This window comes from Zootermopsis nevadensis, unplaced genomic scaffold (assembly GCF_977971745.1).
Source record: "Zootermopsis nevadensis isolate Lab colony 2312 unplaced genomic scaffold, Znev_1.0 Znev_ptg000021l, whole genome shotgun sequence".
NCBI lineage: Eukaryota > Metazoa > Arthropoda > Insecta > Blattodea > Termopsidae > Zootermopsis > Zootermopsis nevadensis.
Window position 1 is genome coordinate 21,465,028 of NW_028259153.1, and position 26,386 is coordinate 21,491,413.

Below are 26,386 nucleotides of genomic sequence, written 5' to 3' on the forward strand. Positions count from 1 at the left end.
ATAGGCTCGAGGGTTAACTTTTTGCAGGTTACTTCCCTGTCCAACATCCACAAATATCGCAGATCCACGTTCTTCACTTAGAGTGACAGATCCGCGTGTATGGCAATGTTAAAAGTATAGACCTGTCTCTGCAGACTTCTCGTTAACATCTGGGATACTTAGACGACCCGTTCTTCAAGTGTCCGAGCACTGCAGGTCCCAAATTTTCATTGGCTCGATCTATAGATGTTTCGGTAGGACTCCTTGGACGAGGGATCGGCCCGTCGCACACAGCACAACTCAAACATCCATGTCTTGAGTGGGATTCGAACCCATGGTCCCAGCGACCAAGCGGCACAAGGCCCACGCGGCCACTGCGGACCCCTCGTTAACATCAGCGCTCTTAATAAATGACTTTCATTGTATGCTGAATCAAATGGTGGACGTCATCAGTCTAGAGTCAGCTGATTAGCGTGTTCTTATTGATGTAGAGTACAACATCTTAATTATGAAACCGTTAACACCAAATATAAAACAAGGAGCTGTGAAGGAGGCTCTAAAAAAGAAGGAAATTTCATGCGGACATTCAGTAGAAATCTACACGATACAGCCCCACAGTCGGCCATCTGTAAAAGTGTGGTAAGGAGGAGGCACAGGGCATAATTCTAAACCCTCTAACAAATTAAAAACACAAAAGGATTTACACAACTTTTTTTACCCAAAAAAATCCACCCTATAACAACAAATGTTCACTTTCAACCACTACACGTACACAAAGTATTTCACACCTCAAAAAACACTTCCATACGGTATTTGTCATCACTTATACCAACACAACCAAAACACCTCGACTCTCTTTATGCTGCGTGACGAACGCTCGTTCTGCGAGCGCCGTGTTCGAGCCCAACAACTTGCCACGTCCTGCTACGCCACCACTCACTGCCTTAAGAGAACATTGGCACTTTAACCCCACAGGAATGATAAAAAAACAAAAATTCTGCGTCCATTTACCCAACATATTTGGAATAGTCATTTCCCACTCTGGAAGCACGAGAAGGCAGCGCCGTCTGGTGTAATACGCAGCTGCACACACAAACAACACATTGCCAACTAAATGCAAACGCCTGCCCTGAATTGCAAGACCAATCGCGACACGACCGACGGACTGATCCGATCACCTGATTTCACCTTGGTAATGAGGAAAAGACAATTAAAGTTTCTACCGCTGACCCATTTTGAATTTACCAAATGTTCATGATTAATGTTCGAGGTTTTAAAATTTTAACCGTTTCACTGTTAACAAAGAAAAAAACTTCCAGTCGAACGGGTCTCGGTCAATACCGGCTGAATTTGGGTATCGATGCGACATCTAATCCCCGCATATTTAAGGGTCCGCATAAAGTAACATCCTCTAAGTCGCTTCTTCTTAGGTTCCTGCCATATGTGCTACTTACAATGGTTTAGAACTTAAAACACGTCAAATCGGTTCCGTGTCGTTACGGCACGATTCAACAGCACCAAAATTTTCAAAATAAGAAAACATCAGACGCAGTTTGAATGAAGAACAGTAATTGAATTCTTGGTTGCCAAAGCTGACAGACAAATTCAAATACACGAACGACTGAAGAGAGCGTATGGCGATTCAGCTGCGGTGTTTAATGCTTGACGCGTATCAGAAGACATTAATGCAACAAAGACAGGAGAAGACGACTTCACCGACAAAATAAGGACCATACCGAAAGACACCATCTTCAGTAACGTTGTGGCGTAATTTTCACACGTGTATCTTCATAGAACATATGAAATAAAAATAGCAGTCAATATTTCTGATTTGCCATCGCACATTATACATAACTTTCTTTCATTTTTAAAACATAATTTCATATCCAAGACAGCAATTTATAACAAAACCGAGCAAATGCAGTGATCCGCTTATCACACTAACAGTTTAAATGCGGTGTATCTCGGCCCGGACATCAGAACGAGATACCTAACGAACGGAAAGTGGAAAGCATGACCTCCTTGCGTATGAAAAATACTAAAGTTAACACATATTCAGCACACATATAAAAGAAATCAAACATACACACAGAGATAAAGATAGCTTTCTTTTGGGTCGCATTGACATGTAGTCTGGCAATAGTTTACTAACATTTCAGAGGACCTTGCTGCCTCCATCATCAGGGCAGTTAGGGTGAAACGCCGGTATACTTCTACCAGACTACGAGGCGCTACAACCCAGAAGACGGCCGTCTTCGTACTCACCACCTCAGAGAGAACTTCAATCATGCACGCATGTGCACGTGTTTGCACATGCGTGCATGCGCACACACACACACACACACAGGTCTCTAAGACCCACTACATATTTTCACCACATCATAATATTATTAAGTAAAACCTAACTTGAAATCTCTCCATCTGAACAAAATATTTTACTTTGTTCTTTTAAAAATCTCGTTAAACCGTATTTAACCAAATACAAGACACTGATTTTTTGCTATTTAAAAAAATGATGCGCTTTCTTAAATGCATACTAAGAAAATATCTCAACTAGGGTCAATATTATTTAATTAATAATAATGTTACAAAGTTGATCTATTCGGATTCAGCAGTACAATTATGCAGCCCGTTTCCAAATGGCAGAATTATTTTACGCTGATCATAAGAAGGAATTCTAACAAAACAGCGGTGACGATGACTGCATTATTCTTCTGGGTTGTGATGCCTTGCAGACTCACAGATAGATACAAATATTTCGGAGAAACAAACGGTCTACATCCTCAGGGCTGAAAAAGGGACGGCATGTTTCTCTGCAACGTCGGTATCTACCTACAAATCGTCATAACTCAGAAGAGCAACATCGTCATTGACTAATAAAATGTTGTTGAATGTTCATATTCAGGACAACTGTAAACATAAAGTAACGTAGAACAAGTGAAAGCGCGCTACAGTGGTCCTATCAGCTGTATAGAAGTGTTAAAATATATTATCATGGCAAACACATTCTTTATTATTCTGTGTTCAATTTCATATTTTACATTATAATTCTCTCTTCATTTCTTCACTTCTGGTTTAAGGGCACTGTTTCAAAATTTCAGTTGTCTTGTATTCAGAAAAATACAGCATTTCCTCCTAAATGTTTCCGATTATCATAATTTTTCTTGTACCAATCTCGCCGCTCCTATAATTACTTATCTTACCCTTCGACATCTGGCAGCCAACAAAACTTTACTAGCTTCAAACAGAAAATAAACAATTTATCAGATCTGAGCGTTTCGTTTGATTTTACGGACATGATCGGCCGGGGTCTCCGATGACACTACAGTGCTGGAAATACTCTGCAGTCAAACGGTGGCACGTAATTTCATGAACTTTGATCCTTCAATGAAGACGGATTTGTAATAGAGTCGAGAACAAGACCTGGTATCGGCCGCATGCTCAGTGCCAATGCAGTGTCCAAGCAGTGAGCATTCCCCCTCAATTTGAACCATATCATGGGCTATAAAAGTAGCATTTCGAGTGTGTCTGTCCAACTCACACGCTGTGACAATTGAAACAGGACAGAGAACACAACATTAGAGATAACGGGCGACCTGTTACTTGTATACTGACATGACGGACGAGGTGTCACGGTGATGGGGCCACAGACATCCAATAATCGCAATGTTCATTCTTATTGTCTTCAATAGAACTTCTTTGCTTGCGCTTCTCTGTTGTCCCTGAAAAAAAAAACTGTCTCATTTCTCCTTTCCATTACAAAACCGTATACGATAACCACTTAATTAAAATCTTAACGAATAGTTCTATATGTTGCTTATAGTAAACTAATATATAATTAATATAATGCAATGGAAATGGATGCAAATATTAAACACGATATTTATTTGGCTTGTCAAAAAATTAATTATGGGACCAGTAAGTTAACAACAACCACAAAAGCCTACTCTTACCTACCAAAATTTAAAATTAAAACCAGACATCTGGGATCCCCATTCCTGTCCAGGACTCAACGCAGGTCAGATTATACTGCAGAAGCGACAAACACGAAGTGTGAACATGCGATGACATAACACCTGAAGTTTACCCATGAAACCACTTGACGTGACTCACCTCCAGAAAGAATAGCCCAGAATAACTGCTACCTGCAATGCTGCAAAAATGAAAAAGATTGTTGGGGACAAGCAAGCAGTCTGTTGTGGACAGCCTGCTGGGGTGCCGTTCCCACCACCGAGTCGCTGGCTGGCAGCAGCGACATCTCGCTTTACGACATTCAGCCCATCCCGCATTTCGTTGATAACGCTCACCATGTCGTACCCCACGGACTGTACCTGCGCCGTGGGTTGGCGAGCCTGGTTCTGCAGTATGGAGTCTGAACGGGAGTGAACCTCCTGTGTCAGAGTTCTGCAACACAGAAATGATGCACAAACTAGTGTTCTCTAAAAAAAACAGGGAGACTTCAGACCACCATTAAATCCCACAGACAATAAATTCATGGCTCATCCTCCGCTAACGTCACTACTAAAAAATGACGGGCTACAAAGAAATATTCAGCAACGATAAAGGATATGACTGTAATGCAAGTTTGAAACGGCAGCCTTGCACCAAACAGTACTCACTTTATATCTCGAGCCATGTTCACAATGGTGTTCTGGTTGCTCAACACAAGATCAACCTCGTGACGTCGGATAGTGTCTACTAGCACTGGCTGACCTGGCACCTGTCCAGTAGCTGTAACAGGCGTACAGTGTCGGAAGAAATCACTTAGAACACCAAGACTTTATTTTTATGTTTTCAGGTTTTATGATCATTACATTTTGAACGCGAGAAAACCGCTGTGACGTACCGACTGGTTGGGCACCGCTAGCTTGAACAGATGACAACAGACTGAGCGTTCGCTCCTGCCGCCCGACGACCTCGTCCAGCTTTCGATTAAGTTCTCGCAGCACCTCAAACATCTGACTCTGCCCAGTAAAGATCTGCCTTAGTTCACGCTGGTTGTCAGATTCAAACCACTCCTCAAACTCATTATCCTTGTCCTTCCTGGCAGCTTCTGGGTGTTCCCTGTGGTACCTGCAGCAAAAGGGCAAAAAAATAAATCATCATATAACAACAAGAACTTTGTAATCGGCACTCAATATAATTCAATGACATTTCTAAACTGTGAGCAAACATTCCCTTACACCACGTAACTTGTCCAGCGGAAAACAGATCTCAACACTGGCCACACGGGCGAAGTACCTGAAAAGGTTGGTGTAGTGGTAAGACTCTGCGAATCTATTGACTATCCTGTTTTTGTGATGTCTTCAGTTGTTCCAGATGAATCGCAGAACAGTACCTTCAAACAGGCCACAACCACCTCCTTCCAAATCCCTCCCTATTCGCCTATCATAATTATCTTCTCTTGTCAATGACACCGTTCACAAAGCTAGATGTCGAATTCTGATGAAAACACCACAAAACCATTAATGAGCCATGAGTACAGTTCCTAACTTGTTGATTACCACAAAGAAAGTTGTCCCAGTGTCCAAGCACCACTGCACGAAAAAACAGAGGTAAATGCTCACCCAGCGACAAGCGTCAATGACCGCAGTCAGCGTCATACTTACTCTTCCTTCTGCTGGTCTAGCTTGCGCTGGTAATCAGCATATTCCTGGGAGAGTTTGCGCTGGTCCTCCTCCGAGACGTGAAGACCTCCGGCAGGTACTGCGGCTAGCCCAGGCAGATGCAGACTGGTCGTCAAGAAATGCAACACATCGTGGTCGTCTGCGCAGAACATAAATCATGTAACACGTCTTATGCTCCAGAAATTATCCCTTTCATTAGTGTACATTTACATTTAAATATAAGTGGGCTACATAAGAGTATGTTTCTAATGCAAACGAACACGGACACGCCCATCAGAAATTTCCAATTGCAGGTCTGAAAACAGACGGGCCAAGAATAACAAGTAAATGTTTCTTAAATGAAAGAAAGTTTTGCATATGAACGACTTTGGCTGGCACAACTGTTCTTTGTCCGTGTTCAGACAGAAGCCCAACATACCCGCTAAGCCTCCCGTTGCTGCCGACAGTCCAAAATGGCCATACTTGGGGAGAATCACATTCTCTGCTCGCATACACATCTCAAAGTCTTGTTCATTGTTTGTCATCCCATTCAGGAATAAGACCTGTAAGCAAACTCAAAATGTAATGAAAATATATTTAAAACGCAATATATGAGAGTCACAGTATTGGGGGTGGGAGGAACCAGTTACAAAACAAACCCACTACATTAATTCTTCTGGCAGATAACATGCAAAAAAGAAAAAAAATGAGTATGAAACTCAATATTAACAGCACGCCACAGGTGATTTACCATATCTACGCAGTTTTTAACCCAGCACTAATAAATTTAGACACAATGGAGAACAGCGAACATACCGTAAGAGTGTTCTGGTAGTACTCAATCTTCACTCTAGCTGGGAATGGCTTGTTTCGGAAGTCCCTCATGCAGCCTGCCATCTGCTGTGTGCTACCATCACTGTTCAACAACAAATGCGTCAGAGTTCTCTTATCAGGCCAGTGGAAATATTGATCTCACAGTGATAATGTGCAGTGAATGTATGGGAACTACTAAAACAGAACGTGCTGCACACAAGCAATCTATAAACCCCAATCCATACATTACTTGCTACATGACTGTGCACATCACGTGCTCATGCCCTCAGGAATGACCCTGGAACCAGTGGCTGAGACTGTAAATGGGACACCCATTTGTGCAGCACAAACTAATTTTACAGCTGCGGTCCACTTGTTTGGGTAAAACGTATAATATTCTTAAATGTAAGTTTCACAATATATTTGAGGTATTTATATTGAAATCTCTTAATTTCATAACCATATTCTTAGCAGAAATGTCTCAGGAAACAGAATTTTGCCAGTCACAAATAATGACAGCATCTGAGAAGACCATAAACCCAGTAAAATTAAAAATTCTACTACTCTAAAAAAATTGTGCACACGTACTTCTGGTGGTCAAACTCCTGTGTTCCGTCATTGATAATAGCCATAATATATGGGTTGTTGTGTTTGTTATCATTGTCAAATGAATCAAAGAAGACGCCCAGACCGACCCATTTGTCTGAGCTGCCAAAGACTTGTCCATCATATGCTCCTTTAGAGTCTGTGTACCAGAATGCCTGAAACAAGGAGCAACTTGGTCACACTCCATCAAATTAGTGTTATTTAAGCAACAGGGGGTAATCCTATAGTTTTAGAAGTCTTTAGTGCATACTCTAATATTGGCAGGAGATAACATGCACAAATAACAGCTATTTTATTCCACAAATGTGAGGGGTAAACAAGATGGTGTCACAGACATAAAGTAACCTAAGCTAATCCTATATATTAATTATACATACCAATCCATCTGCCCCAATTCTTCCTCTGCCAGTGACACGGAATATAATATCCACTTCCCACCAATCAAAATTTGTTTTCATTTTTGTCCATATTGCACCTGATATGAAAGAAAATAATAATTATAACAGTTCATATCAATGCTAAATGGCTCAAAATGAGAGACAGTGTACAAAATAAACTCTAGGTTTACTTACCTTTCTGACTTCTTAGGGATGGGGCGATTCTTACATTCTCTGCACTAGCAATGGCATCTGTTAAAGAAACACATCGGCCTATTTAATAAAAGCTTAAATGGGAATACTTCCAAAGAACAATTACAATTCTTATTATAAGTCATGAAAAATATATTAATACGAGAAGGCACACAATTTTGTGTTACGAATTACGATACAGAATCTACCATCTGGAAAAATTGCAATGTGAAACCATGTTACAATGTCAAACTTACTTCCTCCGTATTCCCAGAATGGTACACTTCCATCCTTTTGCGCCAAGTAAGGTGGCTTGAAACTGTACTTGTACTCAAATCTTCTTAATGGTATATTACCAAATACTTCAAACGTCACGATGAAAATTATAGCCGCAAAACACGGCCACCTCACCTCCGCAGCCATCATTTTTCCTGACACAAGACGTGCTAAATGCCAACACTACTTGGACAGATATGATTGGTCCATTAAAACGATAACAATCGATTCAGAAAAAACAAACCGGAAGTACCTGAACTCAAAGAATACATATGAAAAGACATTTAACTACAAACGTGCAATATGTGATTCGTAGTACTATGAGAATGGAAATCATGTTCTGGCTTACAAAACATCTTTCTTCTTAGACAAAACAGCTGTTGTAGCAATTTCCGATAACATGGTGCCAATACAAGTGTAAATCATGATAGATGGGATTATAATTTGCTAATGCCTGTTTCCGGGGCACAATAAACATTTCAGTTCATTGTGATACGGTGAAATACGATGTTATGTATTTCGTACGGTATTAGTCGATCATAAACAAAAAATGACAGACAACCCCACACAAGCTTGTGCATTTGTACCTCAGGAATCGAGCAGCGATGGGTAGGAATCAGAATGGTTATGGTCGTACTATAAAAAGAACAAGGATACATGCATTCACGTGAAAAACAATTGTACTAGGCATAAAAATGCTAAAAGTTGTGTTTTATCTCATAAGTGCAGTATTGTCATCTGCATGTGATTTGGTATGCATTCATTACGAACAGTAATCTCTCCAGTGCTGATTTGTGATGTCTTAATTTCAGCGTTGATGATGTCAGCAAGCTAGCAGTGGGACTATTAGCTCTCTACCAACCTGAACTCAAGAAAGTAAAACAACAACTTGATGAACTAACGTTAGTAGGCCTACTCATGGGGATGTGACATTGACATAAGTATGCTGGTAGCAAATACACGTTCACTTTATGTTCCAGCAAGAAGCAGACAAGCCTGATAGACAAATTGCAGGATGAGAATCGCAGGTTTAACAATGTGCAGACATCAGAAGAACTTCAGCAAATGGTACTTATTATAAGTGTTTTGATATGTTCGCATCACAGTAACGAGCAATCTGATTCAAATCCTACTGCTTGATTTTCCACCTCACAAATATAACAAACTGGCATCAGTTGCAACATATTTATACACAGACAAAACCACTTCTGTTTGTCACTGCAACAAACTGTCTAAAAGAAGGTGCAGTATTTATGTCCCATGAGCCATCATATCAATGATTGACTTAAAACTGGGTCAAGGTAAGGCACATTGTCATGTAGCTTTCAATAAGTCTGGGGTCTAGAAATTAGCACACACTCATTGCTGTATGTGGTTCCAGTTTACAACAGTGAAACTGTACCAGACGAAGCTCGTCACTATTAAGAAAGAGATGATGCAGCTGTATGACAGAGCCACAAAGCTTAAAGTAAGTACATTAATGCAGCGGGGCTTTTGCCTGAATTAATTCACTTAATAAAAATAGGATTATGTTTTATTTGGCTGAATCCAGCAGTGATAGCATTTGGTCTACCAATGCATTGCTCATTGAATATAATGTGAACTAAATTTCAAGTTATTACTGACTGATCTGTCAAATTCTTATCAATATGATGACTGTTCAACCGAATATAGGCATATACCACTTGTCTATGCATAGAAATGATCTAAATGTAGCCCTTCTGAGGTTACGAATTCATGGCGCTTTACTCTACTCTAGCTACACACCTTCATGGCGTAAAGCTTAGGCACAGTGGTGACATTTCCTTTCACTATCACTTCTTGTATAATACACAAGTGATAAATGACCCTTGTGTCGTGCAGACGAGGGCACTGAAACTTCAGCAGACAAAACAGAAGGCAGCTCTACATCGTCAACAGCAGAGGGAATTACAACTGCAGCGAGAGACTGACCTCATCGCCAAGCCCTCATCATCATGTGGCGAGAAAGGAAAGAGCTCTTAACTTCAACAAAGGCGTGCCAGCCCTTGTGCCTTTGTTTTCTCACTCGATGTCAATATAAACAGCAATATATATAAAATTAATAATATGGGACTCAAAGATGTATGTATAATTCTTGGAGCTGAAACATGAAGATAGGAAGGGCTTCAGAAATGCAGTTTGAATGCACAGGGTACTTATAAAATCTACTCAGCCATAATCTTGCAATGTGCTTCAGACAAATATTTTTATAGTTTCCACTCCGCGTTAGCATTTCTGGAGACCTGAAATTGGGTACAGGTATATGTAGAACAAATGCCTGTGTGCCATCACGTATATGAGGGCATGCAGCATATAAGGCGAAAGTCATGAATGCGTATGTATATTATATTGAATACGATCTGCAATAAACACGCTGTTCTCTGACGTGTACGTTTCTTTCACATGTTTTGTGGTTCGGATTAGACCTAGAATATTCACACTATCTTATAAACAATAAATGGACCAGTGTCATTCCTGCGCACTCATTTTGTGGGATGACAAAGCGTACACATATGTAGGAAGACAGAACCTTCAAAAGGCTGCCTAATATGAAGCGGATAAAATAATTTACTGACACCCTTATCAAAACTCTGGGTCGAATTTCAACCACCTACATAATTAAAAGTTGGAGGCCAATGCAGAATGGCATAGTTCCATTAGAATATAATTTTCCATGTGGATGGTCGACCGCATTCCTGCTCATCATCTCCACACAGCCTGTTGAACGTGTGGTCTGATGGAAATCCCATTATCTCTCGCTCTTCTTGGATTCTGAACGAGAATGTTGACTGATCAGTTCCAGTGAAGAATCTGAGGAATATAGAACATGGTCGAACATCATGTGCAAAACAAATTCTTTGACATAAAACATCAAATACGTAATACCTTGCATGAGAACAGATGATCTGCTCAATGATAGCCACACCTCCATCCTTGTAGGACTGCTTGACAATTTGTGATGGTTCGTATCGCAGCACTTGGTACTCCTGTAAATGTTGCTTTAGTTCCTCGAACTCTGAAATAATTACAATTGATTCCTGACAAACAGACATTTCATACATTTGTAGCACCATATAGTTTGGTAAAAGTTTACCAGTGTTTCAGAGGTCCTTGCTGTCTCCATCATCAAGGCGACAGGGCTACAACTCAGAAGGCTCGTATCAACATACATTCCTGAAAACACCACTTCTTCCATTACCTCCACACTTTTACTTGTATTTATGCTGGGTACCAACATCCAACATTAAGAGTAGTAGGAATGACAGAGAGTGGTAAGAAATTAATAAAAAATATTTTAGATTCAAATGTATTAAGAGAGACCACAAAGGTCCCGTTTGCATATTCAGAACATAGGCTTTCAACAGTCTATAACAGGACTCAACTATTTCCAGAAAAGACTGCAATAATCAAATTACCTTTTGACGGTGCATCTGTCGCTACAAACACAGCTGTTAAATCCAGCTGCTCAAGATGAACTCTTATCTGCCGTGCTGCCCCTGCGATACTTGGCACCTGCTTGGGTCTGCCCCATAGGAAGTCTTTGCGGCGGAGGTGAACGCACATGTATGGGCCACCTGATACGTCTGAATGGGCCTGGAAGTTGTGACTTAGTTTGTCCAAAACACTCGTCATGCATGATGTATCGATATTACAAATTGAATACTGAATTATGGTTTGATCTTCGTACCACCCACATAAAAATGTTGTGATGCACTATGGACTTCTCAGAAGAACAAACTGCCTCTATCTTCAGGCTGCAATCACATCTTTCTGTATCCTCCCACATGGTGCTATATCACCAGCATTACTGACAGAATGATAAATAAGAATCTCACAATAACATTGAGAAGCCCTCACACCTCTATGAGCAGATGTGTAGGATAATTTCAACAGCATTACCTACCTACAAAGCTTCATGAACATTTGCAAGCTAACTAACTAACTAACTCCCTGGTAGCAGAACTCATAGGTCCAACACTGAAGCCCGCTACCAGACATGAACTTGAACCAACTCAATCCATTTTCCATTCTCACAGCCCCCCCACCTTAAGATTCATCTTGATATTATCCTCCCATTTCCATCTTAGTCTGCTCAGTGGTCATTTTCCAGAGGATTATCCATCAAAATTCTGTATACACCCCTTGCCTCCCCCAATGCGTGCTACATGTCCAGCCCATCTAATCCTCCTAGATTTCACCATCTTTACTATGTTAGGTGAATTGTACAATTCACGCTGCTCCTCATCATGTTATATTCTAATAATTGTGAGCTACTCAGAACATTACTGGGAGGACATGGCCAACACAAACCCTCGTACACAAATTCTCATTAAACCGTACTCACCTTCTCTTCTCTCCAGTCATCTGGCCTGATGGTACCATCTGTCTCATCAGTGGAGTTGAGGTACTCCATCCTGAAACTTGCAGCCAGCTTCATGAGGTCAGATGCAAAGCGCATGCTCCGACGAGCTTTCCAGTAGAGCGCGTCTCCAAACGTATCATGCAGAGCCACTTCTGCGTGATCAAACATCACAGCCCTGCAATGTTAAGGGTTGTAAATGAGTAGTATGTCTCTCTTACTTTAATGACAACCTCAAATTTATGAGGGTTGGAAAAATTGTAGTGGCAACGTCGCCATATACGCACAGAACTGTACGAGAACAGCCAAATGTGCAAAACATGATGTGCATGTCAACCGAGTTATGCTCTTGTAGACCAACATAAGCTTCTGATAACCTACAGTTTAACTTTCCCAGTCATAGCATCATCAGAATTTTCTGTAGCCAGGATGTTTTAACATACTAAAAATGACCCCACTGTCATATGTTGACACATGATTGACAGCATTCCTTTTCGTGTTTCTTTCAACATCTGCTCGTCATATTCTTCACCTGACATAAGCATAGTATTTATTCTGTGAGCTGAAACCAGACAACCTGAGAACTCCTACCGAGCTGTGAGGTTCTGCAAAAGCCCTTGCAAGTGTGAGGCACGTCCATGGAATGAGAGGCAGTGCACCTCAGCAGCTGTGATGTTGAGGTATCCCCAAAACCAGCCTCTGTACTTCCCATTCTCTAAAACACTGCAAGACCACAGCAGAACAACACAACAAGGCAACAAATAAAATATTACACATATTAAATCTGTGGCAATGTCTATATTACTTAAAACCATCAAATTAAAAAGTAAATATAGAGTTTGAGGGACGTTACTATTAAATAAGGTAAAGACGCTAAAAACTAAGTATAGTTAATGAAAATTTAAAATATACAACATAATCCCACCCCCTTTCAGTTCTGTATGCAAATACAGTAATTAATATATTTTATTATAAAATGTAAAATCAAAAATCATTTTTATTGCCAACTGACGTGGCCATGAAGACTTCACTGAATGTAGTTACTACAAAAGCGACAGATCAAAAACCTAAATCCCAATTTTTGAAAACATATCTTCTCAGTGATTTCATCAGGCAAAGTTGTTATAACAACCTGTAGGGGTGCTTCTCATAGCATGGCTCCACCCCAAACTTCTCAACCCACTGGTTGGTCTCCCACATGTCCTTATAATGCTGCAGGACATAAACCACGTCCAGAGTCAGATTGCCAAACTCTGCCAAACATAAGACAAATAGGCTTACTTCTAGTCATAACAAATATGCATATTTGCATCCACAAAAATTGAGAGAAATCAGTAATTATAAAGAATGTTCAATCATCTTCTAAGTCTATGATTCATGCAGTTCAGGGATACAGTTCAAGGACTGTAAGAACGATGACATGAAAATAAACCACATTTCTCTCACTGCATTAATTTACTGGATAAAGATTTGAAGAAAATAAAAACACTCCTATGGACAAGGAGTTTGGAAAACAGTGCTTTCAGCTTTAAGGCGAGCAAAGTTTACAAACCTAAACTGTACACTGTGTCCATACCTCGTAAGAACTCATGTGTCTCTAAGACCGGCGCAAACAGCTCTAAGCTCGGTATGTCAAAGAACAGACTCCACGGCAACATATCCTGTCGTCCTACATCTGTTGACTGCCAATGGTACAGCTGCCCCCATGGTGGCAGCACCTGTCAGTGCATGTAAACCAAGCTCTACCAAACTGGTTATTGGGAGAAAATTAGTAAAAATTCATTACCTAAAATATTATTTACATGTTCATGTTTAGCAGCAAGTATTGTAGAGTTTTGAATTTTGACCGATATTACACTTTATTGGTTAATTTTGCTAAGGAGTTAGGACACTAAATTTTGATCAGAAACCATTCACCAGTGACACTGTCACATGCACACAACAAAGGTAAAGAAAACAGATTCTGATATGTTGCTCTTAAAAGTCCACAATTGAAACAAAAAGAAATCAAACAGAGGAAAACAAAAGATGCACGACTTTAAAACTCTGCACTAATTACTGTGTAGGGTTGAACTTCACTGCCCTAATCTTACCAGGTGCCAGTCCCCAAACTTCTTCAGTTTTCTGACGAATATGGCCATCCTCATATATACATCACGACGAAGGTTGAAACCTTCTGGAGGGTTTACATCATACAAGATATACCTAGAACAAAACACAGATTGTGAATTTATATTTCTGTGTTCTTCTACCTGCAGTAAGCCACCATAAGAGAGTCAATTCCAGTTATAATATGAATAGATATAAGATACAAATCGGAACAATTACACCAGTGGCATATGCTTTGATACGACTGCAGTCTTCCACCAGACTATTAGAACTGGAATAGAAAAGAAGAAGTTTTATATTCTCTATTCAATACAAGCTCTATAGTGTTTTGACAATGACAGCCTTCCGAGATATTGTGCTGTATAGTCTCATAGAATTTTTTCCCAAAGTTTGACGTGCCTAATGCCTCCATCACCAGGACGATCACCTTGTGCAGTAAACTTATAAAACAAGTGCATGACTTCTACATAAATAACTAATTCCAACCCCTAAGTATACAATGCATTCGTTATTGAAAGGTTAGGTTATCATTATGTCAGTATCATGCATCGAAGAGTTTGTTGGATATCAGATACATTTATCTTTAAATTTACCTTGGAAATGATTTTGTAACTGAAGGTTCGTTACAAACTGTGGTGTCCAAATCTTTAGAACAAAACTCAAAATACTGTGTCGTAAACGTCGCAGGAATGCACAGTATTAGAGTAGTAATTACCACAAATATTTTATTCGTTGCAAGCAGCGTACAATGTGAGTGCATTATGCAGGAAACGCTGCACCCTCTGTCCCTTCCTAAGAAGAGAGAACTTTATTATTACATAGGTAATGCACAATTATTACTATTCGTTTCCATCATGGTCTAAATTTTTTTTGATTTTGAATAATATTCATAGCAACATCGGTAATAGTCGGTGATGTCCGGTAAGCTCCGAAAACAAGTGACATACATTAAACGCATTGTCAAAACTTATTTACAGCAACGTATAATTAATTAAGAGCACAAAAATAATACTTAACAGTGTGTGAAACCGAAAGTTGCGAACATTTCGTGGCATGCAGAGTGCAAGAATCATTAAAATAACATGTCGACCTATAAAAGCGCTTCTTTACCAAGCAGCTGGTTTTACCCAAGGTACAAAAATGGCTGACGAAGTAGCAAAGGCTCAGGTTGCTAAAGCAGGTGGTGATACAATTTTTGGCAAAATACTAAGAAAAGAAATCCCATGCAGTTTCATTTACGAGGATGATCAGGTAAATGTGATGGCGGCGGGTTTTTTTATAAATAAGAAGGGACTATGTGGCATTTTTATTCTGTCGACAACACTTATCTCCTACTCAATAGAAGAATTTACTTCAACCAATAATTCTCAGCAATTATAAACACGTGTAAGCAATAGTGGTGTTGTTTTCTGGTGTAATGATATTTGTTGCAAACATCGTAGTTGACAAAATCAGTTATAACTATGTTAACAAATATTGTATTTGTGCAATGACATATTTTACATCCTTGGCTTAGGCCTATGAAGGAACTATGGAATGTAAATAAACTCCATTCTGTTATAGTGTGTTGCCTTCAACGATGTAAATCCGCAAGCTCCGACTCATTTCTTGGTGATTCCTCGTAAGCCAATCCCCCAGCTATCGAGATCAGAAGATGTTGATGAGCAGGTACAGATGTTACTTCATTAGGATTATTAATTTTTAATTGACTTGAATATAGTTCCAGACCTACTGTCTCAGTAAAATGGGAAGCAATCCTACATATCAGTCTGTTGACACAAACTGTTTTATTCATTTTTAGTTGCTGGGACATCTGTTGATTGTTGCCCGGAAGCTTGCTAAGGATTTGGGTCTCGGCAATGGATTCCGTTTGGTTGTGAATGATGGTCCAGATGGCTGTCAGTCTGTTTATCACCTGCACGTTCATGTATTGGCTGGACGTCAACTCGGCTGGCCACCTGGTTAATAGGTTGAGGAGCACTGTTCATTTTGGTACTGGCTTTAATTATGTTATTGTTATTGGGCAACACTGGAAAAATAAAGTTGTGTAATGCTAGCTTGCAATGCATTTTTGCCTCGATATGACATCCAATAATATGACTGGTCATTCTGTTCCTGTCCTGAAGCAGATGAATCTGTTCCAAACATCATTTCCAATAGCTAATTTTTACCTCAAGCCATGAGAGAAAATTTGTAACTTTGCATAAAACACTGTGCTATGAGATGACAACTCTTCTATGTTGCCAGTCCTGTTCAGGAATATTAAATGTTGTTGTTCCTTGGGTTTTCAACCCAGTTGCAGGTTTTTGCCGCCTCCTTTTCGGAGGTTCCCTAGTCTTTGAAGCGTGCATTTTGTGAGTAGTGAGTGACCAGCCCACTGACTATAATTCCTATTCAATCCAGATTTCGTCTGCTAGAGCCATATAGCCGCTGGCTTTATTTCCGCTCCGAAGTAAGTTGTGCTACGGATTTTTATCACTCTTAAAAATCTATCAGCCTCAGCCAAGTTTGAACCTGTGAACCTTGGGTCGTGGTGAGCACGCTAATCAATAGTCCACTGAGAGCGACAATCTAAGGTACTATCCTGGCATTTTCTTGGAAGGACTGAGGAAAATAGCAAAAAACTTCACTCAGGATAGGCCGAGATTTGGACATGGGATCTCCTGAATATGAAGGATTGATTACCACTCAACCACGATGTTCAGTATGAAGTCATGGAGTTTAGTAGTGTCTCTGCAAGTACAGTATGTTGATTAAACCTGAAAGATTAAGCAGCATCTCACAAATGACAAATTTAAGGAAAATTGTCAACCTGCTTAGAACAGGGAGTTAATAGTTTTAATAATTGCCATGAATTTCAATAAATCACCTTATTTCATAAACTGGTGCCCACATAAGTTGATAAGAAACTGATACTGTGGCACTAGGTCTTAAGAGATAAAAAATTCCTGCTGACTGGTTACAAAAAAGAAAAATAAGACTCACAGGAAACAAACCTTATTCACTTACTGAGTTATCCCAGTGCATGATTATGTGTGCTAAATTGGAAAGAATGGAAGTGAACACATTATTTCAGGATACTGTCCTAACATCTACATGGATAAAGGGCATAACACTGTTTTACTGAAACATAATCATCCACATTAAGGGACATTACACAGTCAATGTAACTCAGTATTATTTTATTTTATATCATATAAAGGAAAAAAATAATCAAAATTTTCTATTCTACATAGTACTATTATGCAATAAATAAATCTGAGAGGTTATCTTCAAACATTTATAATAGATATATATATATGTATATACCTTCATTATATATTAATTTATGTATAATGCATATATTAATGTAATTAGGGGACATTTCTGTCGAGGTTACATGAGAACTTGGAAAATGAAGTGATGGTGTTCTGTTTGGTGGGACAAGTAATTGACACAAACCCCAATGATTCTGAGCTATGAGTCGTATACAAATGCAGCAGAACAAGAGAGATGGCACCACAAGCAATGTCAGTTTGTAGTTCTGTAACAAAATATGCATATTGTACAGAAGCATTTGAGTGTGACAATAACTCTTTAACAGATGACAGTTCTTCTACAGCGTGGCACACAGAAGCGATCAATTTCTCTTGACTGTGAGACAGCAAGTTTGTCAGGACAAAGTTTGTCACATCAGTGAACGCACCTTGGAATGTCCATTGCGTGAATTAATCCTGGTTGCCACCAACAGAATTTTTAGTGCCACTTATCAAGGCAGACTTTCCAAAGAATTAAAACACTTTATCTTTTGTGCTAAAACAAATGTATTCTGGCTATGCGGTGATGTTTGTGCTCATTTCAGGGCATGGTGTAACCCTTCTCACAAGACAATTCATGGCTAATTTGAGTTTCAACAGGGCAGTTCAATTTTGAAGCAAAAACATTCTTATGCTGCAAGTGTGCATACTGTCCAGAACATCCAAGTTTCACCGCAGAGAAACCTGGGAAAAATCAATGAGGAAAGGCGTGGCAGAATCGGTGATACCCAGACATTCCGTTCACCAAACAATCAGTTTGATTTTCAATGTACCCGTAAAAATTAAGTGCAACTGCACACGATCAGCAACAGATGATGAACTGTTTGCTGCATGCGCCACAGTATAATGTATAATGTGCGATACTCGGACGATGCTTGGAGTAGTGACCATACAAAATGTGCACTTACAGGCTAATCAAGACCATTCTTAATTGGCCAAAATGGGTACTCAAAGTACCACCTAAGCATGTTTTCTTTTTTAATTTGTTGAAACTGGTTTGTTGATAAGCACACCATTTGTGCAGATGAGGCTAACATTACCTTGGGTGCACATGACTTCGAGTCAGTATCCTGACAACCATGCTTGTGAACAGATCTGAGCAGCGGAGACCTTGGTCACTAATCCATGCACCTTCTTTCTTGGTGGATTCATGAAAGAAAAACAATTCCAAAAGATGGTAGCCTTATTTTATGAAACAAAGAGTCATGGTCATCCAACTATGTCAGGAGATTACGAAGGATTTATCCTGCCAAATTATCACAAACATGTGAGGGTGCTTAAAAAAATAAGGGCATGTGACACATTTCTGAGTGGGAGGTTCTTGCACCACCTACCACGCAGTCCTAAAATAACACTAAGTGATTTTTGACTGAAGATGAAGTGCAGAATATTGTTGTTTCATGGCTAAGGGCACTTGACATATTTCTTCCATGTCAGGATACTTGCCTTGGTGTCGCAGTGGGACAAATGTTTAACATCTGTGGTGACTATGTGGAAAAGTGATGTATAACAAAGTCTCTGTATATGTCATACATGTTACTATACAAGAATATAAATCCTTCATATAGAAGTGCATATTACCTTGTTTTTCTAATCGATGTTGTACATGTTCATCATTTAGTAGTCGCGGCAAATTAACCATACGGAACGTGTACTCTGCTACAAACAAATCTAGATGTCTCTGTCCTTGTGTACATAAGCAGATTCGTACCATTACGTGACTTACATCTGCATGCCACCCTGTTTATGAACACGTTTCTACAGTGGTGAGAACTCAGACTTCAGTCTTATGATTTTTGACATTATGTACCCTTGTGTTAATGGCCACCAACATTTTGGAAAAAACATACTCCTTCCACTTTCAGGGTAGATGCAAGCAGCACGCCCCTTCCGAAATTTTGGTACCACCCACAAAGGTACATGATATCACAACCTGGAGGACAGAAATATCAGCAGTTCTTCCATGAAAACTATAAATGTCTAACCTATCTCAACCAATTTTATTGCTTCTGAAATATCCTTTTAAACCTTGGTCAAAAGCAGTCACTGAGGTTAGTAAATGTAGGAAATTATCATTAAGAGAATGGACTGTTTTTTCTCAGTTCAGAGCATATGCTCACATTGCAGTATGTTATCAGAGAATGGAAAACATTAATTCATGAACATCGATACAATCAAGTTTATAACATGCAGTGCCACCTCTAAAGGGAATCAAGATACAACACATGTATAGTCCACACACAGCCAATCTGCAACTTACTAACACTTAAAAGTATGTCAAGCCTATACAAACTCCTGCAAGCTATCAACATGATGACTACGGTAATGGACGTGATAGTTCATTAAGCAACAGGGTTGCCATGTACTAATTTCTGAGCATTCACAAACTTGTAACAACAATTTCAGGAACGGTCCCAGATAGTTCAAAGACACGTTAACCACTGCTACTGGCCTCATTATATGGGGAGATTCAGATAATACATCAAGAAGTACCAACAACACATACACACTCCATCGTTTTGTTCATCGTTCTTTCTCGAGTAACACTGAGGCGGACACACAATCAGTAATACCAATAATGATTGTTCATATGGTTTAGTTTACAAATGCAAACAGATGGAAATAATTTCTTTTAACATTAAATTGATTTACAATTGGGTCCGAAACTGGGACCTCTTTATTGCTGTTTGTCTAACTTAACCGTAAAAATAACTCATAATAAGAATAACGTAAAACTATAGAGAAATTGAATAAACTGCACACATATCAGTTACAAATGCAATTGTAAACCAACCAATAAGAAAATTATCCCTGAAGTGGTTTCATCAGCATGGAAAACAGGAATTAATTGGGACTGGACACGAGGGAGGAAGACCAAATGGATTCTACTGTGACACTTCCTTCACAGTATCATACACAAAAGTCATATTCTTTCATTTAGTATTGGATGAAGCTTTGAGCAATCCAGAATTCAACCAACATTTCAACAAAGCATAATTATCACATAAACTTGTTTAACATTAATTTATACTTATGTGCCCTGAAGAGAACTGAGCTAAGGACCATACCACTTCAGAGATACAAATCCACTCACGCAAGTTGTGAGCTGGAGACACTACAGTGAACAAAGAATTAACTTCCAGTGTCATCAGTCCAAGCTGTCACATGTGATGGTGTAAGTTAATGATCATAAAACATAACATCGCCAATCACTTATGAAGGGCGGACTTTTAACAATTACTAGCAAACTGAGAGGCGATATAGCCAAGCGGTCACTTGTGACTGAAGAACTTACAGAATCATTGGTCCAGTAAACAAACAGGTAAAGTAGTGAGACAGCAACTTGCGGTATTACTAGCCCAGTCACTGGCGTCCCAGTTAACTGAAGTCACATCATCAAATGGTCACTTGTGTGGGGAGAATTTGGGGTTGGTGGGTCCGTGTGTGAACGAGCGCAGTTCATATGCCATGTCCATTCCATGTGCTGTTGCGGTATCCATGTCCGACTTGCGGAAAATTATCATACGGATGTCAGAATGAAGGTATATTCGGCCCGACTTTGAGCTGAGGAATCTGCAGGCATTAAAAAAGCTACATGTACCAAAAGCTCAGTTATGCTAAAATCTGAAACACATTTTACTAAACAGCCCAACATTTTATAAATATATACAAGATTACTGCAGTTTACCTGAGGTGTATCAGGTATCGTAGCCACTTCTGAGCATTGTCTGGTTGTTTTCCAGTCGGATTGGCAGGCATGTAAAGGGTGCGCTGACGGAGAAAAGTCTGCGAATTGCCCGGCATGTCAGCCAGGTCATACATAACAACAAACATCTTGACCACTGTACCAAGTGGGTTTAAAAGGGTCACTTGTATCGTCCCGCTGCGTGGAACATTGTAACCCTTCTTGCCGAGATTGATATGCCCCTGTAACGTTTCCAGCGAAATAAAGTGAGTTATTAATTTATTTGGTAACTTTTCCAAGCTGATTTTGGAACGTTTCGGTGCAGACTTACGAGATATGGCGTGGAGACTTTGTCGTTGTCACCCAGCGTGTAAAAGAAGACGGTAACTGGTAATACCAGATGTCGAGGGCAGAAAGATCCGCTGGCACCCAGATCTGCAGTGAAACCCTGCACTGTGCTCACAGGCTCCAGCCGGCCATTCAGAACAGACTCTTCAAAGCTGCCTGTAACAAATCACGTGACAGGTAACAGGACTATAAGGTCTATGGAATTTTGGACTGAACTTTAGCAGGATCGGCACATACAGTATATAACAAGACTCCAAAGATAAACTTCAATTTGGACTAAACATTTTCCAATCAGGTTACCATTCTTCATCCTTTCTGATCTTCCACATTCATTCAATGCAGGTACATACAACAGTCCATATAGTACAATTGAAGAGAGGCATAAATTATTTTCCCATATCTTTTAGACTAAGATGTGAATGGATATGTAATGACACCATGAAGCAAATAATTAAAAAAATAAATTAAATTCATTTCCTTACACTAACATTTTTTGCCAATTTTCCAGCTGCATTCTATTAATTTGGCATAATTTGTGCATGCATCAGTCAGCAGTGCAGAACACTAACTGCATCTTACCTAGGAGAGATGCACAGGGCGCAAGTGTGTACTGGGACCACAAGGAAGGCTCTAGCGGATTAAGTGTGGGTCCACCAATTCCAGGCGAACAGGGGGAGCGCGCCCCACTTTCACTCTCTGTATCATCACTACTCACACTCAGCACATCATCTGCAGGTGCTGCCGGGACACTCTCAAACAGAGCGCTGTAACATGATAAACTGCCATTCAAATCTACCGAACCTCAAAACATACTTTTGGATATTTGAACGTGAGAAGGGACAGTGTATATTTCAATCACATTACTATATTTCACATGATAATATGAGTTAAATCAAGATTTGAGTAAGCAGATACAAATATATCAAGAGGGTTGAAGAACTGAAGATGGACAGCACATTTCTCCAAAACATTGGTATTTACCAATGTCCACAAGACATAACTACCCAGAAGATTAATACTAATATCAGTTAATTTCCTCACTTCTATTGACACTGAACAATAAATAGCAGTTGGCACCACTGCACCATGACAGATGCATGTTAACTTCTGATAGACATATTGGAATAAGAACTATTGTTTCCAATATTCATTTTAGGCCTGGAATAACCCCTTCAATGTAATATTACCTGCGAATAGCAGAGACTGAATTCAGCGTGCTGTCAAAGTCAAAGCAGGTGGTGCCCCTGCGGACAGGCGCAGGACTCGATGTCAACGGCAGTCCAGTACGACAATGGAATACCATAGACGCAGCTGAGTCCAGAGAGCGGCGGAATTTGGCTTTGTCCTGGGCCGATGGAACCGGACGCTCTGGCAAACTCGTACTCTGCCACACAAGAGCAATGTGTTTGATATGATTCACTCTCAAAATTGTGCATGCAAAACAAGCATCGAGTGACACTTCCTTTATGCGGTGCTGTGCGTTTGATGCCGATATCAATAAACATAAATGACAAAAATAACAAAATTATTAATCTTGACATACTCACTGCGTATACAGTATGACTGTGTGATGGAGTCAGTAAAATGAATCATAACTAACTAACTAACTATTTCCCATAGATCCCACCTGAGATTATCCTCTTTTCTTGATTACAGCCCTCTTTTCTTCTCTGAAATTTCCAACGCGACACTTTCCTTACTTCCATTTCACATTCAGAACAATGCTGGACAGTGTACAAATGAGAGAAAGAAGGGGCATGGCCCAAGACTATACAGCACAGTAAGATAAATGTTTTGTGTACTATTTATTCATAAAATTTATGCAGTGTTAAAAAACTATTACTCTAAGAGAACTTACAGTAACAGGATACACACAATTTACTAACCTCCCCGTTCTCCTGTGTCGGTTTTGCGTCTCCCTTGAAGAATTCCCTGATACGTTCCAAACTCTTGTTTAAGAATGGTGAGTCCAAATTTTTCCTTTCATCCACTTCTGACTTTATTTTATCGTCACAAACTGACACCTCGCCTTTCGTCCGATCTCCGACACTAGTCAACTTTAAAGGCACATGATCACTACACTCCCTGCTTGTTCCATTTGAAAGACTTTGTGGGCTGGGTCCCTTTATGGTAGCGCACTTTGAACTCTCTGTCCGAGCAGTCCAAATAAGAGAGGAGGGAATGGTCCGTTCATCGATCATTTCACATTTATCACAAGGTCTGCTCCCCTGGTCGCACTTTCCTAATACTGAAGAGGAGGCATCACTGGTTTTGTTACTGCGCAGGATGGCACCCATGAGCAGATCTGCTTTGTCTGATGCCGCCGTATTTGAGGTAGATGGAAGACATGATGGCACACTATATACGAGGTCCTGACGGGGGGACATGCCCCTGCGATTTCTTGGTGCCAGCTTCTTGCCAACAGTGTGATTTGGAGGGGCATTACGATCCCTACAGGGAATCACAATTATGTTATTACTCATATGAAGTTACAGTCACGCAAAACTAATCTGTTTTTGACATATTTTAACTAATTAACTGGTTTAAAATGGAGAATGTACATGTAAAATGGCTATGCTGATAGTAGCATAGCTACTGGTAGGGCCTCCCTAGCCAGATTGGTCAAGGGGGAGAGGTCAGACTAAGACAGGTACCCTGGTCCTCCAGGTTGGGGGTTGGTCGCAAGGCTAACAACCTTGCACCGTAAAAAGGAAGATGTTTCGAAACCTCGATCAAAGCCTCGGACAGACAGACGTAAGAGAGGACCGAATGGAAGAGGAGAATTGAGGAGGCCATGGACCGAATACGGACCGGAGAGCCATAGAAGAAGAAGACATGTAAAATGATACTGTATAAAGGGATTGCAGGAGATGCTCACCGCAACACAGACAATACTTCTTCAAACTCTCGTCGGCTGAGTTCTAGGTTCAACCGGCCCATCTTGCTCTCATCTGGTGGCAGCGAGCTTTTTGCTTGTGCTGATCCCAGGTGTGGCTCTTCCCTCTTTGGAGCTGGCAGTGAAGTGGGGCTTGTACTGGGCTTGGAAGAAGTTTTACAAGGCAATGGAGGTTCATGCACGCCACTCTGTTGTCCACTGCCAGTGGGTGGCAGGATGTCCAGGTCTTCATCAAACGCACAGCGACAATGGTGCTTCCCGGGTCGGGTGCACGGGTTCTGCATGCGGTCATCTACCAGACCTACGCCCATTCACACCCAAATCATATTAAATATTTTATGAGAGTCAAATTCTTATGACAGAAATTGACAAACAATTCTGAACCTTGCTTCCTTCAAATACTACGCACGAAACTTGTGTTTGAAGAACCGCTAAAACAGCAGTTAGTTTTCTGACGACCACTACCCCATATGTATCAGTGGTATAGATACACCATTAAAATGCATGAAGGTAACTGGTAACATTGTCCCTTTTGAAACCCATGGAAAAGGATCCTATTTTTCATCAGATGAAAGGTAGGTTGGATCTGTGAGCCGGTTTTGACGGGGCAGTACTTCCAACGCCAAACTTCAACATACAGCCAAGACAGATGAGGACAATAGGATGCCACATACCTGGCAACACGTGTGATTTCTGCCACGCGGAAGCCGCGCTTCCACCGGTAGCCGAGGCGGGAAAAGTGCTGGCATCTCTGCGACGTGCCAGCCCCTGACGGCCGAGTCTCCTGTGGTGCTGCGAGCCAAGTGGTGGACTGGGGGGGCTGTTGTCACGCCAGCGACCAATCACAGGACGGCTAGCACCGACTGTAATAAGATGCTTTTGCATTTTCCAAGCCACAACATTCACAAAGGTCCCAATTCATTCACGACATTTTCTGACCAAACGTAGTAATTAAACACTGGAATTTATTCCTAATTTTTAAACATTAATATTGAATGACGTGTCAGTAACAGTTACCTTCGGGTCTCATGGGAGCCACACTACGTCCAAACATCAGATACTCGGGCGCTTCAAGGCTGGGACTGCCGCACCTCGACGGGCTCTGGTAGCGACGAGCAAACAGATCCAGACTCTGTGGTGGATCCAGGAGGCTCTCCCCCAACAGGGGGTCAGCTGCTGGCTGCTTTGAAGTAACCTCTCTGCCAAAACCACACACTTTCTTCAGAACAGGTACATTCCTAAATAGCTTTGTAACTGCAAGGAGGAGAAAACTACATCGTTCACTTCATTAATGACTGATGTGAAACAGTTTCGACTATTCTACATTTAAGTCTAAGTCTAGCGTAAAGTCAGAAATGAATTTTGTTAAAAATGGCTACATACTACAACATCCATGATAGAGTTACGATAACCTATTCTAGTAGTCTTTTTTCCCCCCCCAAGTAGAAAAGCATGAAGGAAAAAACCCTGTAATTTAAGCAATGGCAAACATCAGTAAATGAATAAGATTTTAAGCTTTCATGGCAACGAAGATGTCGACATTAGTCCTCCGGGTCGTAATGCTCCGCAGACTTGTACCTACTAAAACGGCACAACCAGCCAACCACAGCAATGAAGTCCAATGCTGTAACTGTTCTATTTCTTACCCCCATTTGAACGCCTCATCCTTGCAGCACCCAGAACCACCAACCGCACCTAGCAGCTCAGCGTCTATAACGGGCTTCTGTTCTGCTTCACAATGATGCTGCGGGCACTGGATGCGAGGGACAGTCGCCATGCGTGGTAATGTGCGCATACACACCTTCAAACAAGTATACACTCA

At 40.5% G+C, this 26,386-nt stretch overlaps 5 protein-coding genes across 17 annotated transcripts in view; 2 read left to right on the top strand and 3 right to left on the bottom strand.

Moving 5' to 3' along the window:
* Positions 1-675: 675 nt before the first annotated feature.
* Positions 676-8,053, bottom strand: ergic53 (lectin, mannose binding protein ergic53). The gene is made up of 11 exons (XM_022064633.2): positions 7,831-8,053; positions 7,577-7,633; positions 7,382-7,479; positions 6,987-7,159; positions 6,402-6,501; positions 6,025-6,148; positions 5,589-5,745; positions 4,826-5,052; positions 4,599-4,710; positions 4,093-4,383; positions 676-3,701 (listed from the first exon to the last, which is right to left on the bottom strand). Exons 1-11 carry the CDS (start codon positions 7,997-7,999, stop codon positions 3,665-3,667), a joined length of 1,545 nt encoding a protein of 514 aa, XP_021920325.1. The 5' UTR covers positions 8,000-8,053; the 3' UTR covers positions 676-3,664.
* A 106-nt stretch (positions 8,054-8,159) lies between these two features.
* Pldn (biogenesis of lysosomal organelles complex 1 subunit pallidin) lies at positions 8,160-10,255 on the top strand. Of its 2 annotated transcripts, XM_022064637.2 has the most exons (5): positions 8,168-8,458; positions 8,662-8,751; positions 8,830-8,917; positions 9,231-9,317; positions 9,713-10,255. In XM_022064637.2, the coding sequence occupies exons 1-5, from the start codon at positions 8,400-8,402 to the stop codon at positions 9,851-9,853; spliced, it is 465 nt and encodes a 154-aa protein (XP_021920329.1). In that variant the 5' UTR covers positions 8,168-8,399; the 3' UTR covers positions 9,854-10,255. The 2 variants fall into 2 exon arrangements, with proteins under 2 accessions (XP_021920330.1, XP_021920329.1); XM_022064638.2 differs by lacking the exon at positions 8,662-8,751 and having other exon boundaries at positions 8,160-8,458.
* Positions 10,203-15,235, bottom strand: O-fut2 (O-fucosyltransferase 2). Of its 3 annotated transcripts, none has more exons than XM_087352771.1 (9): positions 14,933-15,235; positions 14,324-14,435; positions 13,807-13,948; positions 13,363-13,483; positions 12,822-12,953; positions 12,216-12,408; positions 11,287-11,464; positions 10,757-10,886; positions 10,203-10,642 (listed from the first exon to the last, which is right to left on the bottom strand). In XM_087352771.1, the coding sequence occupies exons 1-9, from the start codon at positions 15,097-15,099 to the stop codon at positions 10,528-10,530; spliced, it is 1,290 nt and encodes a 429-aa protein (XP_087208897.1). In that variant the 5' UTR covers positions 15,100-15,235; the 3' UTR covers positions 10,203-10,527. The 3 variants fall into 3 exon arrangements, with proteins under 3 accessions (XP_087208897.1, XP_021920326.2, XP_087208898.1); XM_022064634.2 differs by having other exon boundaries at positions 10,203-10,681; XM_087352772.1 differs by lacking the exon at positions 12,822-12,953 and having other exon boundaries at positions 10,203-10,681.
* A 35-nt stretch (positions 15,236-15,270) lies between these two features.
* On the top strand, positions 15,271-16,395 carry HINT1 (histidine triad nucleotide binding protein 1). Its single transcript, XM_022064636.2, has 3 exons — positions 15,271-15,590; positions 15,903-16,007; positions 16,141-16,395. Exons 1-3 carry the CDS (start codon positions 15,393-15,395, stop codon positions 16,303-16,305), a joined length of 468 nt encoding a protein of 155 aa, XP_021920328.1. The 5' UTR covers positions 15,271-15,392; the 3' UTR covers positions 16,306-16,395.
* A 925-nt stretch (positions 16,396-17,320) lies between these two features.
* The window catches only part of atos (atos homolog atossa), a 29,800-nt gene continuing 20,734 nt past the window's right edge, over positions 17,321-26,386 (bottom strand). For all 10 annotated transcript variants that reach the window (XM_022064643.2, XM_022064646.2, XM_022064645.2 and 7 more), the window contains 10 exons: positions 26,211-26,365; positions 25,582-25,763; positions 25,239-25,427; positions 24,547-24,865; positions 23,555-24,119; positions 22,856-23,052; positions 22,248-22,432; positions 21,652-21,824; positions 21,324-21,562; positions 17,321-21,208 (listed from right to left, as the gene is read on the bottom strand). In XM_022064643.2, coding sequence (XP_021920335.1) covers positions 21,040-21,208; positions 21,324-21,562; positions 21,652-21,824; positions 22,248-22,432; positions 22,856-23,052; positions 23,555-24,119; positions 24,547-24,865; positions 25,239-25,427; positions 25,582-25,763; positions 26,211-26,365 — 2,373 coding nt within the window. In that variant the 3' untranslated portion in view covers positions 17,321-21,039. The remainder of the gene's footprint in view (positions 21,209-21,323; positions 21,563-21,651; positions 21,825-22,247; positions 22,433-22,855; positions 23,053-23,554; positions 24,120-24,546; positions 24,866-25,238; positions 25,428-25,581; positions 25,764-26,210; positions 26,366-26,386) is intronic.

Bases quoted from the DNA above. Each gene is read 5' to 3' on its own strand.
- ergic53 (XM_022064633.2), bottom strand. From the start codon at position 7,999: ATGATGGCTGCGGAGGTGAGGTGGCCGTGTTTTGCGGCTATAATTTTC. The intron at 6,502-6,986 runs GTACGTGTGCAC...GTTGTTGAACAG, and splicing joins CAGGAGTTTGACCACCAGAA to TGATGGTAGCACACAGCAGA. The intron at 4,384-4,598 runs GTGAGTACTGTT...TCTGTGTTGCAG, and splicing joins AACATGGCTCGAGATATAAA to AACTCTGACACAGGAGGTTC.
- Pldn (XM_022064637.2), top strand. From the start codon at position 8,400: ATGACAGACAACCCCACACAAGCTTGTGCATTTGTACCTCAGGAATCG. The intron at 8,459-8,661 runs GTAGGAATCAGA...TCTTAATTTCAG, and splicing joins CAGGAATCGAGCAGCGATGG to CGTTGATGATGTCAGCAAGC. The intron at 8,918-9,230 runs GTACTTATTATA...ATGTGGTTCCAG, and splicing joins CAGAAGAACTTCAGCAAATG to TTTACAACAGTGAAACTGTA.
- O-fut2 (XM_022064634.2), bottom strand. From the start codon at position 15,099: ATGCACTCACATTGTACGCTGCTTGCAACGAATAAAATATTTGTGGTA. The intron at 13,484-13,806 runs GTATGGACACAG...TATGTTTGGCAG, and splicing joins GACACATGAGTTCTTACGAG to AGTTTGGCAATCTGACTCTG. The intron at 11,465-12,215 runs GTGAGTACGGTT...CACAACTTCCAG, and splicing joins ATGACTGGAGAGAAGAGAAG to GCCCATTCAGACGTATCAGG.
- HINT1 (XM_022064636.2), top strand. From the start codon at position 15,393: ATGCAGAGTGCAAGAATCATTAAAATAACATGTCGACCTATAAAAGCG. The intron at 15,591-15,902 runs GTAAATGTGATG...ATTCTGTTATAG, and splicing joins TCATTTACGAGGATGATCAG to TGTGTTGCCTTCAACGATGT. The intron at 16,008-16,140 runs GTACAGATGTTA...ATTCATTTTTAG, and splicing joins CAGAAGATGTTGATGAGCAG to TTGCTGGGACATCTGTTGAT.